The sequence below is a fragment of the Chiloscyllium plagiosum genome, unplaced genomic scaffold (assembly GCF_037043375.1).
Source record: "Chiloscyllium plagiosum isolate Xiang-an unplaced genomic scaffold, Cpla_swu_hap1 HiC_scaffold_18, whole genome shotgun sequence".
Lineage (NCBI taxonomy): Eukaryota > Metazoa > Chordata > Chondrichthyes > Orectolobiformes > Hemiscylliidae > Chiloscyllium > Chiloscyllium plagiosum.
This window is the reverse complement of record NW_028270156.1, coordinates 42371773-42388220: the sequence shown is the minus strand read 5'-3', so window position 1 is coordinate 42388220 and position 16448 is coordinate 42371773. Positions and strand designations below refer to the sequence as shown.

The window sequence follows — 16448 nt, the reverse complement described above, 5'->3', positions numbered from 1 at the left end:
CAAATTTCTTCATGTTGAACTTCATTTGCCACAGTTTTATGCATTACTTGATATGATAAGACAATGTCCTATCTCCCTCCCCATTGGCTTGCGTCATCTCCTCTGAAGGAGAAATGTGAAATGACTTCATTTTTAAAAAGCTGATGACCTTTTTTTGAAGAATTTGACACTTAATACGATCTAAGTTTTAATAATATTCAGAAACCAAGATATGAAGTATGGCTTAGACACCAGAGAAATATTCAGGAATTGAGAGAGGAGCTACAGGGATTCCGTAGTTTTAGGGGTCTGAGTAAAGAGCCAAAACTGGAAAAATGGAAGGTTTGTTTTGGATGGTAAGGAGAGGCCTGGCAGTACTATTATGGTAATAAATCATTTATTTTTTAAAAAATCTTATATCCAGATAATTACTTGAAACTAAGTTTTAAGAACAGCACATGGCAATACAAGTTCAAATTAGTAAAACGCAAATTTGAACTGATATCACTTAAGTTCTTCACCTAAAGAGTGAACAAGTGGAATGGAATTCTTGATAGCAGTCCAGGTAGTAATGGTGAAACTTGCAACTATTTAAAAGATGATCGGAGAGTGTAATGGGCCTGGATTTCAATTCTCAGGTCCTTTCTTTGGCTAAGATGGACCAAATGACCCTTCCTCATTATGTGTGCCAAGTGACATTAAGACCTGAATTTTTGTTTCAGGTGTGCAAAATTCCCACTCCTCAAACCCGACTCGGGAGAAATTTCCCCAAATGGTCAGATTTTCATTCCAGGATAGGGTGTGTTCAGTGGGTCAGGCCTGCACTGGAAGTGGGCTGTTTAAAAGGCTCACCTCCATGCTGTGAAATTTCATCCCAGTTACAATAAATACTTTCCAGATCATATTCTTCACAAACTTTTCAGGCCCTATCCCATGCCACTTCATACCACTCTTGGCCCCTTATACCCCTCAGTGCCAACCTTTACCCATCTACCCACACTCCTTTATCCTTTGTTCTCCATGTCAATCTATGTTCCTCCTCCCAGCCTCCATGGCTATTCATTCACTCCATGCCACCCTATGCACCTCCATGCTAACTTATTCCCTCATTCACTGCCATGTGTTCCCAACCCCTTCTTGCCAACCTACACCCCTCTACCCAATCCTTTGGCCCTTTTTCCTCATGCCAACTCATGATCTTCCCACCCTTACACTGTCCGTGCCAATCTCGGAAGTCATGAAACAAAATAAGATTCTCAGTCTGTATTGCAGACTTGACTATGTTTTTAAAAAAATGATAAAATCACATTCAACTTACCAGCTCCTGACTCTGATAATGATAGTCTTGGGAAGCAACCAAGCAACATTAATTGTACAATGATTGACCTTAGGCTTATATCAACAAACATCTGTTGCAATTGCAAGTGCTGTTTTATTTTTCAATTGCAGTGTGTGTTTTTCTTTTCGAAATTTAAAGAACAGGGAATTCAAATAGCCTGACAGTTCCATCGATGTCCACTTATCCATATACTACTTCAACAATTCTAAAGGTGGATGAAATAGGTTTCCAAAATGAAACATGATTTCATCAAAGATCTTTTCTTCTTTTATAAACCCCGTGAGTCATGTTTCAGAAGCCTTAAAGGTGAAAGTAGCTTGGCTTTTAAATATGTTGCTCCTTCCATGAACGATGGATGTGTGAAATATATATCTCTTTCCTCCAATCCCCCGATGAAAATTATGGAATTTGGGAACCTCTGAATTCGGGGCACTTGTTCCATTTTGGTATGAAGGACTTTTGTTTTGCGTAAGTCTGGACTAAAGTCATTAAACATATGAGTTTCTCTTTACTGATTCATGGGATGAACTGAAAATGGCAAAAATCTAAAGATCCCTTGTGTAACCTGGTGAAAGTTTCATGAGAGGGAATGTCGAATAATCCATCCCATTTTTCAGGAGCAGGTGTATCCCTAATGACACCAAAAAGAATTGCAGGTGGAATGTATACAAGTGAAAAACCTTGTTATTTCGGGCATTTGTACAGTGAAGAAAGCAATCCACCGAGAATACTTTCTCATTTTACTAACATTTCTACTTGCATTATTTAATATGCAAAATGATTTTGATTCCTGATGACTTGCTTCATATAGTCAATTGAGTAAAATATTTCCATTTTGTAAGTGGGACACTATTGAATTACTTTACTTTGAACAGTTTCTAGGTTTTATTTGTCCTCCATGCTGCACTGGGAAAATATAAATCAGTAACTATGGCCTGCCTTGTATTAAAACCTGTAGTCAGCCAGTTCCTCAGGGTCATAGAGTTGTAAAGCACGGAAGCAGACCCTTTGGTATAACTGGTCGTGACCGACCAGATATCTTAAACTGATCTAGTCCCATTTGCCAGCATTTGGTCCATGCCCTTCTAAACACTTCATATTCATGCACCCATCCAGATGTCTTTTAAATGTCATAATTGTACCAGCCTCCACCACCTCCTTTGGCAGCTCATTCCACACACGCACCACCCTCTGCATGAAAAAGTTGCCTCTCAGGTCCAATTTAAATCTTTTCCCCCTCACCTTGAACCTATGCCTTCAAGTTTTGGACTTCACTACCCTGGGAAAAAGACCTATCTATTTACCTTATCCATGCCTCTCATGATTTTATAAACCACTATAAGGTCACTCAGACTCCAGGGAAAACAGCCCCAGCTTATTCAACCTCTCCCTACAGCTCAAACCCTCCAACCCTGGCAAAATTCTTGTAAATCTTTTCTGAATCCTTTCAAGTTTCACAACATCTTTACGATAGCAGGGAGAGTACAATTGCATTCAGTATTCTAAAAGTGGCCTCACTAATGTCCTGTATAGCCACAACATGACGTACCAACTTTTATACTAAATGCACTGACCAATGAAGGCAAACATGATGATTGCTTTCTTAAACACCCTGTCTACGTGCACCTCCACTTTCACCTATACCCTTAAGTCTCTTGGTTTGACAAAACTCCCCAGGGCCCTACCATTAACTGCATAAATCTTACCCCTGATTCACCTTTCCAAAACGCAGCACCTCACATTTATCTAAATTAAACTCCATCTACTACTTCTCTGCCCATTGACCCATCTGATCAAGATCTCATACTCTGAGATAAGCTTTTTCACTGTTCACTACACCATCAATTTTGCATCTGCAAATTTACTTACCATAACTCTATATTCGCATCCAAATCATTTATAAAAATGATAAAAGCAGTGGACTAGCACTGATCCTTGTGGCATACCAAGGTCACAGGCCTCCAATCTGAAAAACAACCCTCCATAACTACCCTCTGTCTCCTCCTCCCTTCAAGCCAATTTTGTATCCATTTAGCTAGCTCCCCTCAATTCCATGTGGTCTAACCTTACGAAACAGTCTACCATACGGAACCTTGTTGGACGCCTTGCTGAAGTCCATATAGACAATGTCTACTGCTTTGCCTTCATTAATCTTCTTTGTCATTTCTTCAAAAAAACTGAAGTTAGTGGGACACAATTTACCATGCACAAAGCTATGTTGACTATACCCAATTAGTCCTTGCCTTTCCAAATGTATGTAAATCCTGTCCCTCAGAATCCCCTCCAACAACTTACCACTGATGTCAGGCTCACTGGTCTATAGTTCCTTGGCTTTTCCTTACCACCTTTCTTAAATAATGACACCACATTAGCCAACCTTTAGTCTTCCGGCACCTCATCCTTGGCTATCGATAATACAGATCCCTCAGTAAGGGACACAGTAATCACTTCCCTAGCTTTCCGATAAGTTCTGGGATACACCTGATTAGGTCCCGGGGATTTATCTACCTTTATGCGTTTTAGGATGTCCAGCACCTCCTCTTCTGCATTATGGACACTTTTCTAGATATGACTATTTATTTCCCCATGTTCTTGCTTCCATATCCTTCTCTATAGTAAATACTGACACAAAGTACTCTTTTAATATCACCTCTATCCCCTGTGGTTCAACACATAAATGGCCTTGTTGATCTTTAAGGGGCTCTGTTCTCTCCTTAGTTACTTTTTTGCCCTTGATATAATTGTAAAATCTCTGGATTCTCCTTAACATTATTTGCCAAAGATATCTCATGTCCCCTTTTTGCCCTTCTGATTTCCCTTTTGACTATAATCCTACTGTTCTTGTACTCCCCAGGGATTCACTCAATTCTAGCTGTCTAGTCCTGACATATGCCTCCTTTTTCTTGATCAGAGCCTCAAATTCTTTGATCAGCCAGCATTCGCTACACCTTCCAGCCTTTCCCTTAACACTAACAGGACCATATTGTCTCTGGACTCTCGTTACCTCATCTTTGAAGGCCTCACACTTCCCAGCCATGATCAAAATTCTATGCCATATTCTTTTCATCTGTCATTTAATTAATTCCTACAAATACATCTGGGTGCATATACCAGTAAAGTTCACATTTTTGTTTTCTAATATATGCACTGCACATTAACCCTTCCCATAGTGTTCGCATTTAGAATGCTAACAATCGGTGGCTTCAGCAATTCATCAACACAGTGTACTTTCTCAAAGTATTTCTTGAACGCTTGCTACTTTAATTCAGTCTGTTTGGTAATTCCTAAAGCAAGATTTTTAAAACAGTTGTACCAGGAATGTTTTATTTATGTTTGATGTTGTACTTGAGCAGATTCTGGATGAAGTGGAGAGAAGACGCGGAATTTCGGCTGCTCTGGTCTATCCATTCATGAGAAGTCTGATGGAGTCACCCTTCCCTGCACCAGGAAGGACCATACGAGTCAAGACCTTTCTACCAGGGGCTGGAAATGAGGTGCATGACTCTTGTTAAAAAGGCCATTGATAAATAATGTAATAAAGATGATTAGGAATTAATTTTAAAATTTTGAGCAAGCACCTATATGTGAGAGCAAGTTTATTGAAAGTATGTATTGAGTTGTAACCATAAGATCCTTTCAGAGCTATAAAAAAAATTAAATTACTGCTTTAAATGCAAGGTGTTCAGTGAAGTAAAAGAAGACGCCTGATTCCTGTGTTGACTAAATGGCTTACAAGTAATGGATATCATATTGGAGTTAAGTAGGAAAATATTGCCCAGGAAGTAGTTCAGAGGATAGTAATTCATTCAAGTTGTGTACTAGTCATAAACTATTTAAGCAAAGCTGAAACAGTTTAATGGCAATAAGTCTGTCCATCTGCCTTAAACCCATTACAATTTTTGATCTCTTAGTCATTGTGGTTTAAATGTACGAAATAAATTATGCATTATGTATGCTGTGTTGATGTGAATTTAGAAGCTGAAAATATACAGTGTCACATTGTATACCTTCAGTTCTGCCATGACAACACAGTATTAGTAAATGTTTCTGCTGTGGGTTACCAGCATAAATACAATACAATTCGAGTAGTTGAATTTCAAATAAGATGACAAGCAAAAATCAAAAGTATTCATGTTGGGCAGCCAACATAAATTTGTACTGGATTTGGGTTCAGCTACCAGTTTTGATGGTATTTTTGTAATTTTGATATGAAGCAGTATGTTCTAAAGAAACACAATGTTAGAATATCATTGCTACTGTTAGAGCATAGTGCTAAAGTCTTGAAAATTTCCTTTTGGTTTCTAAATATAATCAAGATAATCTTAAACATCCAGGAGATTATGATCAGCAAAGTTAGTGAGCAAATATTTGAATATTCTTTCTTTGTGATATTAATGCCTGTGTTAAAGTCATCGAGTCATAGGGATGTACAGCACGGAAACAACTTCTTCGGTCCAACTCGTCCATGCCGACCAGATATCCCAACCCAATCTAGTCCCAGCTGCCAGCACCTGGCCCACATTCCTCCAAAACCTTCTTATTCATATACCCATCCAGATGCCTTTTCAATGCTGCAATTGTACTAGCCTCCACCACTTCCTCTGGCGCTTCATTCCATACATGTACCATCCTCTGAGTGAAAAGGTTGCGTCTTAGGTCTCTTTTATATCTTTCCCCTCTCACCCTAAACCTATGCCCTCTAATTCTGGACACCCCCACCCCAGGGAAAAGGCTTTGTCTATTTATCCTATCCATGCCCCTCATGATTTTATAAACCTCTATAAGGTCACCCCTCAGTCTCTGACACTCCAGGGAAAATGGACCTAACCTACTCAATCTCTCCCTATAGCTCAAATCCTCCAAACCTGGCAACATCCTTGTAAATCTTTTCTGAACCCTTTCAAGTTTCTCAACACCTGGAGAATGGAGAAATGTTATTAGGTGTATGTCCACTAATAATAACCCCAGTTGTTCCTAAGTTTAGAAAATATTCCAGAGAACCGATTTGTTGACTCTTAATGTTTTCCCACCTCAAAGGCATGACAAATAGTCTTACCTTTGTACCTCTCCTGCATCTTTAGTGGCTGATACAGCAGTCTGACACTGAACTTGTTATTTCAGGTTATTGAACTTCGACGACCCATGGACTCACGATTGGAGCACGTAGATTTTGACTGTCTCTTTCGTTGTCTCAGCATACGGCAAATTATCAGGATCTTTGCATCTCTCCTGCTTGAGCGGAGGGTGATATTTATCGCAGATAAGCTGAGGTAATGGGCATATCCTACAGGTTTGGAATGATATTTTAATTTCATCAAATACATGATAATAGGTTATTAGGAGTCATCACAGATATGTTTTCTAAAATATTTTTCTTAAAATCATACAAGCTGCCACTAATTTTGTGATATTAGTGGTCAGAAAAAATTGATATTGTTTGCATCTTATTTCAATGGAGGCACGAAGAAAGGATGCACTCGAGTGAATAGTTTGTATCCGTTATGGTAAGATTTAGTTGATAAATTTGGTATTGAATGTTTAGTTTGTGGTGATGTATTTTCCTGCACTCTGGCCAAACTGACAGCTGGTCATGCCAGAGAAAAGATAAAGCATACAAAACTATTAGTGAATGAGGTTTTGGGGTTATGGTTATAAAGATTGCATTCAAACGGGTCCTTTACACACAGTCCCACAGAAAGGTGTTTACCACCTCTTTCCTTTCACCTCTTCATCTCTTACTCTTCCAACTTATGCTCCTCAGTTGCTTACTGTACAGTTAGTGGTAAAGCTGTATCTTTATGATGGCAAAGTTGTGCTCTGAGCAGCAGATCCCTACAAACCTTGACACATGTTTTGATAAGTACCACAAGGCTCCTCTGGAGCTGTGCAAGCATTGCAACCATTGTTTCAGTACACTGATGGCCTGCTCTGTCACGTTGTGTGTAGTACCATAATTTACATCATATGCAGGATGGGTACATGTGCACTGGCATATTGCAGTTATGTGCCATGTTGTCAGTCCATTTTTTTCACCAATCGCCCTTGGTTTGCTGTGGTTGCTGAAATGCAGCTGGCTGATGGCCAGCTTCAGACTGAAGGCATTGTGATTGCTGCTAGTATGTTAAACATTGACGCATGTGATTTACAGTCTGTGATCACACTCCATTGGATGTTGAGTGCATGGATTTTATTATACTTCTGGTATAGGACAGAGTTGGTATCTACCCCCCACAATGCAATTTATGAACACTGAATGACATTGTGCATCATGGGGGAGGTGGGACTGCTAACCAGTGAAAGGGGAACAGATTATCTCAGGTTTAACTTGCATGGATAGGAGTTTTAATGTGTATTTAGTGAGCTCTTACATTTTCTAAGATGTTGTCCGCTGCACGCACTTGTGAGTTGTGCTAAACACCATAGTGAAGTAGTAGTTTTAAAGTCATAGATATTCAGAACAGAAGCAGACCCTTTGGTCAATGCCGACGAGATAACCCAACCCAGTGTAGTCCCACCAGCCAGCACCCGGCTCATATCCCTCCTATTCAAATACCCTTCTTATTCATATACCCATCCAAATGCCTTTTAAATGTTGCAATTGTACCAGCCTCCACCACTTCCTCTGATAGCTCATTCTATACACGTACCACCCTCTGTGTGAAAATGTTGCCCCTTAGGTGTCTTTTATATCTTTCCCTCTCACCCTAAACCTATGGCCTCTAGTTCTGGACTCCCCGACCCCAGGGAAAAGTCTTGGTCTGTATATACTCTATCCGTGCCCCTCATAATTTTGTAAACCTCTATAAGCTCACCCCTCAACTTCCGATGCTCCAGGGAAAACAGCCCAGCCTGTTCAGCCTCTCCCCATAGCTCAAATCCTCCAACCCTGGCAACATCCTTGTAAATTTTTTCTGAACCCTTCATTGAAATCTGCTTGAAAGTATGTAAAACAGACAAGTCTTGGCTTCAATCTGCATATGACACTGATTTGATTTCAGCAGCAGCTAATGACTGTTCTTAAGCTCACAGAGTTGAACATGCATACATACAGCAGCTGGAAGGATCCTACCGACACTACTTAAAAGGATCATTTTACTGGTTAATTGCTTCTTTTACAGTTGCTGTGATTCTACCCGTGTCTTGTGCTCAGTGTCATTGTTTCATGTTGTGAAAAGCTACTCAGTGGGATTTGGCAGGTGGTGAAAGAGTTTTTGCTGTCTTCAAGGCTACTTCACAAACCGGCTGTTACATGTGTGCTGGGATTATCATTGGAGAAGGATTAAAGGCTACTGGAAAAAGGTTGGATGAGGTGGTAAAGGTTTTTAACTAGGAGGTCCTGTAGGAAGCAGTTCTCCTACATGTTTCTCCCTAATAAGAATGAATGAAGTGTATTTTCCTCTAATAGACAGAAAGGTTCAGTATTCTTTTGTACATAACAATTCATGACAACTTGCAAGATGTTGCAGATATCTCCATTTTAGTCTGGAAGGAGCCAGAGATGTAAAGGTCCTGTAGTCCCTATGTCAACCATTGGTAAAGATGTAATTGTCCTGCTTTGAAGTTGCAGCTGATGTCTGACACCACTGAGGACATTCTTACTGAGGGACAGAGATAACCTTATTGTTCATTGATGTTTAAGTACTGGTTGTTCTGTTATAATGCGACAGTTGTGTCCATCAGCAACCTCAAGCTTTAGAAAATAGTGCTATGGAAAATCATGATAGAAAGTCATGCTGTAGGAGATCGCTAATAGAAAATTGCAATACCCGTTCAATAGAAAGTTGATATTATCCAAACAGCATCCACAATTTGTCAATCGCATTATCACCAATTCACGCTGGTGAAACATGTGTTATAGCAGAATGACCTGTAGGAGAATTGCATCTTGTATGACTTCCTCTTGAGGGCTCTCTTCCCATTCCTCTTTTTCTCATCCATGTGTCTTAGACTAAGATACTCCATTCCTCTTTCAGTGATAAAGTATTCATTGGTAGATTGAGCAAAGAATCTGCTCTCATTTACCAAAGCCAATCAATGATTAATTCATAGGCAAAGGGCCAAGAGCAACACCACCTGAACTAGCTGTCAAATTTTATATCTCTGTTGTGGTAGAGATTTACTCCCTTATCACTGCAGTTACAAAATTGCTTCAGTGGCTCATGGCCTTACAGTACAAGCTATGCACCCTGTATTTAGAACTAACTTCCTTCCTTGTTTTTGACATACATAAAAATAAAATGATTTGTCAAGCAATGTTTTCTCTGCAATACCTTCATCTAATCAAAGTCTGTTCATCATCAAATTATTTTTCAAAAGACTGTAAAGTTTTAACAACTGAAAGTACGTGTTATGAACTTGAAGCCTTGTGATTGGCAGGTTTTTATGCCTGTGGAATGTTGGAACTATGTTCACAGGAGTTGCAAAGAATGAGGAGTGATCTCTTGGAAACCTGTAAAATTCTAACAGGACTACACAAAGTAAATGTAGGAAGGCTTTTCCTATTGACTGGGTAGTCCTGAATCAGGGGACAACAGCTTAAGTATACTCGATAGGCCATTTAGGACTGAGCTGAGGAGAAATTTCTTCTCCCAGAGAATGGTGAGCCTGTAGAGTTCTTTGACACAGAAAGTGGTTGAAGGCAAAACATTGAATGTTTCCAAGAATGAGTTAAATATTGTTCTTAGGGGCAAAGGGATCAAAGGGTATGTGGTGAAAGCGGGAACAGGGTACTGAGTTGAATGGGTAACTGATTATATTGAATTGCGCAGCAGACTGGAAGAGCTGAATGGCCACTCCTATTCACGTTTTCTATGTTGGCAAACACAGCATTGTGTTTTGTACTTTTACTTATTCCACATAGAAAGAGAAAGGCAGTTTAAAAGTGGTAGGAAAAAAATGAGAGTCATTTTGCAAGACACTACAAATACTGTTATTGTCCCAAACAGGAAATTAAAATTCTTTTCAGGGTGGTAGTAATGCACAGAGATAATGAGAGATTGTCAGCAAATGTATTACTGACCTTACTGAAGTCTCCTGGCAACATTGAATTATGTGTGTTTCATTGGAATCTGCTGACACCTGAGTTTGGTTATATTCTAGAGACAGGCACAAATTACTACTTGTTTCCTTGCCATAATATTTCATGATTTGGTGTGTGAAATGAAAATTACTCAGACATGGACACTTAATCAGCAGTGCAAAGGGTTAATTCTGAAAATATTTCCAGAAGTACTAACAGTGTTTAATTCCAAAACTGAAGAAAAACTTTCCTTCTCCCTAACTCTGCCAGAGATTTACAAAAGGTTAAGATGTATTGAAGTTAGGTATACATCCATTTTCCTGCAAGTGTGAAGGGCAAGTTGGTTTGATGGATTTGAGTCATCAAATCCCTACAGCCATTTGCCGTACAGTCCACGCCAAAGAGCTTCCCAGTGAGACCCACCCCATCCCTGTTACCCTACATTTCCTATGGGTAATCCACCTAACCTACACACCTTTCATCCTGTGGGAGGAAACCAGAGCACCTGGAGGAAATCCATGCAGATCCTGGGAGAATGTGAAAATTCCACATAGACAGTCACCTGAGGCTGGAATCGAACGTGGGTCCCTGGCACTGTGAGGAAACCGTGCCCAATGTGCCACCATGCTGTCCCACTATGTTTGGAAAAATACTTTAAAAGGTGGTATGGTAGACAAGCAATGGCTGGTATTTTACAAATTGCTACATGATTTGCCATAAACATACATTCCTTTTAAGGTTCAAAGAAGACCTGACAGGATAACTGAGTCAATCCTGGCTAACAAAGGAAGTTAAAGATTGTACTAAATTAAAGGGGGAAGCTTATAAATTTGCCAATAAAGTAATGTACCTCAGGATTTGGAGCATTTTAAATTTCAGTAAAATGGTACCAGGAAACTTTAAAAAAAAAACAAATAGCATATGAATGTAAACTAGCAAGGTACATAAAAACAGAATGTAAAAGCTACTGTAAGTTTGTTATGCTGGCTCTGTTGGGGAGATGTGTGTAAAGTTGGTTGAATAGTGATTGTCTATAGTCGAGCCTGTGCCAGTTTTACACTGAAATACACAACTAAAATTAGGCTGAAACAAACAGGATGCTAGAGAAACAGTTCTGAAAAAAAGTTATATAGGTCTGGAAACATTAACTGTTTCGTTCTCTGGAGATGATCTGTCTCAGCAGATGCTGCCAGACCTCCTGCTCCTCAGATGCTGGCTGACCTGCTGTGCTTTTCCAGTGTCACATTTTTTTGAAGGGCTTATGCTCGAAATGTTGATTCTCCTCCTCAGATGCTGCCTGACCTGCTGTGCTTTTCCAGTGCCACACTTTTTGACACTTGTCAACCCAAGCCTGGATATTGTCCAGACCTTATGCATTTGAACATAGACTGCTACAGCATCTGAGGAATTGTGAATGCTGAAAGATGACCTGCTTGTCCTCTGATTTGATGAGTCTCAGATGGGTAAAGTGCACAATCTATGGACTCTGCATCATGGGGGCATGTTGTGCTTAAGGAATTATGTAGATTCCTTGTGCTGTTTGGACATTGCTTGATCCCGCCAATACCTCAACTCCTCTGTACATTCCCAAGGAAATCTGTCCATATTGTTGTTGCTCTGGGATCACATTTAGGCCAGACTGAGTAAGGATAGCAGACTTCCTTCCTTGAAAGGACAGGAGTCAACCATTTGGGGTTTTGCAACAATCTGAAAGCTTCTTGGTCATTTTTATTCTAGATCTAATCAAAATCTGAATTCAAATTTTCAAATTATCATGGTATGATTTGAATTCAAATTCCCTGGATTATTAGTCCAGATGTCTGGATTATTAGTTCACTGATATAACCACTGCTTTACAGTATTCCCCACTCATGTATACATGTAACTTAAAACATTTTTAAAACATGTAAATTGAACACGAAAAGTGGAAATAGTGCAACAGTAAAAGTCGTCCTCAGCTATTAGAAACCTCACAGAGGTTCTCTCGGTGGTATTGCTGGGCTAAAACTGAGATTTGGGTTGGTTGGTGGAAAGTTTTTTTTAAGTAGATATCATCTCTATATTGTTTGGAATACAGACTAAACAAACACAGGCACAAGGTCCTTTTGACAGCCAATGACGACATTTGGAAGGAATGTACTTCCCCTTAAAATTTTCTTTGCTCTCCATTTTTGTAGAGGCCTCATTTGTTCTGTCAAACATTTAGAATATGTCCTTATTGTTAATTTATTCATAAGTTTTTTTATATTAATAGCAACATCTGGAACTCCTCAGAAATATTTCACGTTAGAACTGAAATGTAACAGTTTGTTCAACAATGATTGACTACTCCGGTCCCTTTCCCAACCTGCGCCTTACTATAATTAATTAATGGGGTTACGAAGGTTAATTAATGTGGTTTCTGATTGATTACAAATTCTCTCTAAAGGTTTTTCACGAACATGTCAAGAATTATTGTAACAGTTCAGTCTCTAAGTCAAAAGTGTTTTAGTTCTTGCAAATGTATTCAAATTAGAAATACTTTGTAACTGGAAACAAAGTATCTGTGGTTACTTGATTTTAATGACATGAGAGCTCTGATTTGGTTTGCTCTAGTAAAGTACAACTGGAAGGCTGTTTTTTGAGAGTTCAGATTTGCACTCAAAAATGGTCTCACTGTTGCTCCAGAGACTAAGGTGGCAAAATTCTGTCAATCCAGTTCCACAGAAATTCAATTTTACAGAGAAGATCTGTCATTAAAGATAAGATGGAGACATCAACAGTCAGGATTAGTTCTATAGGATTTGCTCTGGCAGTTACTAGATGTTTCCAAATGATAGAGAAATGATGATCTTTAAAATGGAGACTATTAAAATAAATAACCTGTGAATTCAGAGAATACTTTATTTTCAGTGGTTGAGTTATCTAAGGCATTCAATGGTATTCCTGAATGCTATATTACTGCTGAAATTATCACGTTTTGACCAGTCAACTATATAACCAGTGACGACTTCAAACAGCAGAGCTGTAAATATATTACATCACCAAAGCAAAGAGTTAATGAGAGAACAATGCAAATGTTCATCGAAGGACAAGAAACTAACATCTAGTTAGCAGTGAATATAGAAAACGTATTTGCATGATGATAAAGAAATCTATTAGTTAGTCCCAATTGAAAAGTGGTATCTTGTGCCACTAGTCAAGGTCGTTTTACAATTGCAGTTATTGAATTATTGAATATTCATCCTTACCCTTTCTCTGCAGCATGCAAATATTCTGTCTTCACATACTTATATAATTTTTCTTTGAAACTCCAAAATAATCCACAGTGTCAGGTAGTACAGTCAAGTTCCAAATCACTCACTGCATCAATTTTTCTTCCCATCATTGGTTTTTCTTCCACTATTGGTTTTTCGACACAGTTTCATATAATTAATATGAAATCAAATTTTATACATAACAACTAGACAAGGAAATCTACTTAATTTTATATTTCTTCATGCTGTTACATATGGAGGAAAAAGAAAGATCTCTGAATATCCTAAAGCACTTTGCAACCAACAAGGTGGATGTGAAGTGCAATTGTTGTTGCAATGAAGGCATTATAGCAGCTAGTTTGCATACAGAAATCTCCTACTAACATCAGTGCGATTATAATCAAATAATTTATTTTTTGTAATATTAACTGAAGGATAAGTATTGACTAGCACATACAACTCCCCAACATTCCTTATATAGTGGTGTTGGATTTTCTTTGCGTCTGTGTGAGGGGTCAGATTGACTCTCAATTTAACTTCTCATCTGAAAGATTGCAATTCTGACTGTGCAACACTCCCTCAGTGTTGCACATGAATGTCAGCCTTTTGTGCTTTAGTCCTTACTTGAAACCATATCCTTCTAACTTGAAGATTATAAATATAAATGGGAATGTTTCTTCTGGTCAATATTTGTAATATGACCACATTTACTACCTTTAGCATTTGACTTTATTAAAAGAATAAAAGGCTCTTTCTAAATATTAAAAAAGTTTAAGTAATTTTAAATGTCGTGTGTGTATGTGTGTAACTCTGGCTTCTAAACATTTGCCCTGCGGATGTGCAGCTGTATTGTGTCATCAGTGAGAAGTAAACTTTATTGCTATAAAATACTGCTGCTATCTAGTTGCAAGTCAGAGCACATATGTATCAGAGCATTGTGGAATTGTCAGCTTGGTCTGAACTCATCCAGCCAGAAGGTTCTTGGAACAAAATTGCTGAACCAAGGCCAGTTCCTTGTCTAAAATCATGAAGCACAAAAAGGAACAAATAATCTACACAAAAAGTTACTAGTAAGAAAACAGAAGGAGAGCTGTCAGAGACAGGACTGTGCAGGAATTTTGGAAGCATTTATGGTTTGAAATCCAATTGCAGTTTCTCAGGACAATGATACGTACTACAGTCATGGTGCTGTGCTGTTTGTACATTCGTAATATTATATGTGCTTTTGAAAGGAAAAACATTTTTCTCTGCAATCCACTGCTGTTACAGGAGGAACTTTAAAAAAATGCAAGAAGCAAAAACAGTGGAAACCTAATCAAACCATTGCAGTGGATTAGCTGGTTTTGAAAGTAAATGCCACAAAATTGAGTCAAATCCAAAAATAAATGCATGGCTCATGCTGTGCAATAACATATGCTTGTTAATGCAGACCGTCTGCAAACTTCATATAATCTACTAATTTAAATCATTGTAATGTGCAGCCAGCTTCAAGTGAACTGATAAGGAGTTGTACTTGAGGAGGGGTTGCCAAATTGTGAGAGTCTATATAGGTTCAAAATTCCATGACCTTGGTCTCGACTCCGTACTCTGCAACTGGATGCTCAGCTTTCTGACCCACAGATCGCTATCAGTGAAAATAGGCAACTCCACAATAACTCACAACACTGGAGCCCCCCAAGGATGCGTTCTCAGCCCCCCCAGCCCACTGTACTCCCTGTACATGCACGGCTGTGTTTCCAAATTCCAAACTAGCGTCATCTACAAGTTCGCTGATGACACCACTGTAGTAGGATAGATATCTAACAATGACGAGTCAAAATATAGAAGGGAGATAGAGAGCTTGGTGACGTTGTGCAATGAGAACAACCTCTCAATGTTGGCAAAACTAAAGAACTAATCATTGACTTCAGAAAGAAAGGAAGAGAACAAACCCCCAGCTACAGCAATGAAACTGAGGTTGAGAGGATGGAGAGCGTCAAGTTTCTCGGAGTGATGATAACAGACAACCTGTCCTGGACATCCCACATAGATGCGATGACCAAGCAGTACAACAACACCTCTCCTTCCTCACCCTCACCAACTTCTAAAGTGCATTGAAAGCATACTGTCCGGGTGCATACCACCCAGACATGGAAGCCAACCGTGGACTTCATTTACACAGCTCACTGCTGTGCAAGGGCTGGCAACATCATCAATGACCCATCGCATCCCGGTAATGATCTCCTACAACCTCTTCCTCAGACAGAAAATACAGAAGCCTGAACACATGCACCAGCAAGTTGAGGAACATCTTTTTCCTGGCTGTTATTAGACTGATGAACTGACTGCCTAGCCTCAAATAATGCTGATTTTGCTAACATTGATCTTGTCTAGTACACGCTCTGTGCAATGTAACCTGTATGCCTCTGTCTCCATCTTTTTGATCTGTGTGTCCTTGCTTACTCTGACCTGCCTGTACTGCTTTCACTGCACTTCGGTACATGTGCCAATCAATCAATCAAGGTTCTGGTTAGCCTGCACCTCTTAATGTGAGATGCATTTTAATTAAAAATGGTACTGGAATACATTGTAAAGGAGAATTTCATGCCTGGGATAAATCACAGGAATGGAATGGCAAAGTAGACAGTGAGTCCAAGATTTTCTGATGTGGACGTGCCAGTGTTGGACTGGGGTGTACAAAGTTAAAATTCACAAAACACCAGGTTAATATGGAAGCACAAGCTTTCAGAGTGCTGCTCCTTTGTCAGGTAGCTAGTGGGGTAGTATCATAGGACACAGCATTTATAGTCTGTCTGTATCCCAACCTTGAGTCAGACTGGTTCTATTTCCAAAGTAGGAATTTATAAAATGTCACATTGACTGACTGCCGACAGAC

At 39.2% G+C, this 16448-nt stretch overlaps 1 protein-coding gene across 5 annotated transcripts in view; it reads left to right on the top strand.

Moving 5' to 3' along the window:
* The window catches only part of dennd2b (DENN domain containing 2B), a 465023-nt gene that overhangs the window by 403098 nt on the left and 45477 nt on the right, over positions 1-16448 (top strand). For all 5 annotated transcript variants that reach the window (XM_087996551.1, XM_087996548.1, XM_087996550.1 and 2 more), the window contains 2 exons: positions 4672-4812; positions 6440-6588. In XM_087996551.1, coding sequence (XP_087852677.1) covers positions 4672-4812; positions 6440-6588 — 290 coding nt within the window. The remainder of the gene's footprint in view (positions 1-4671; positions 4813-6439; positions 6589-16448) is intronic.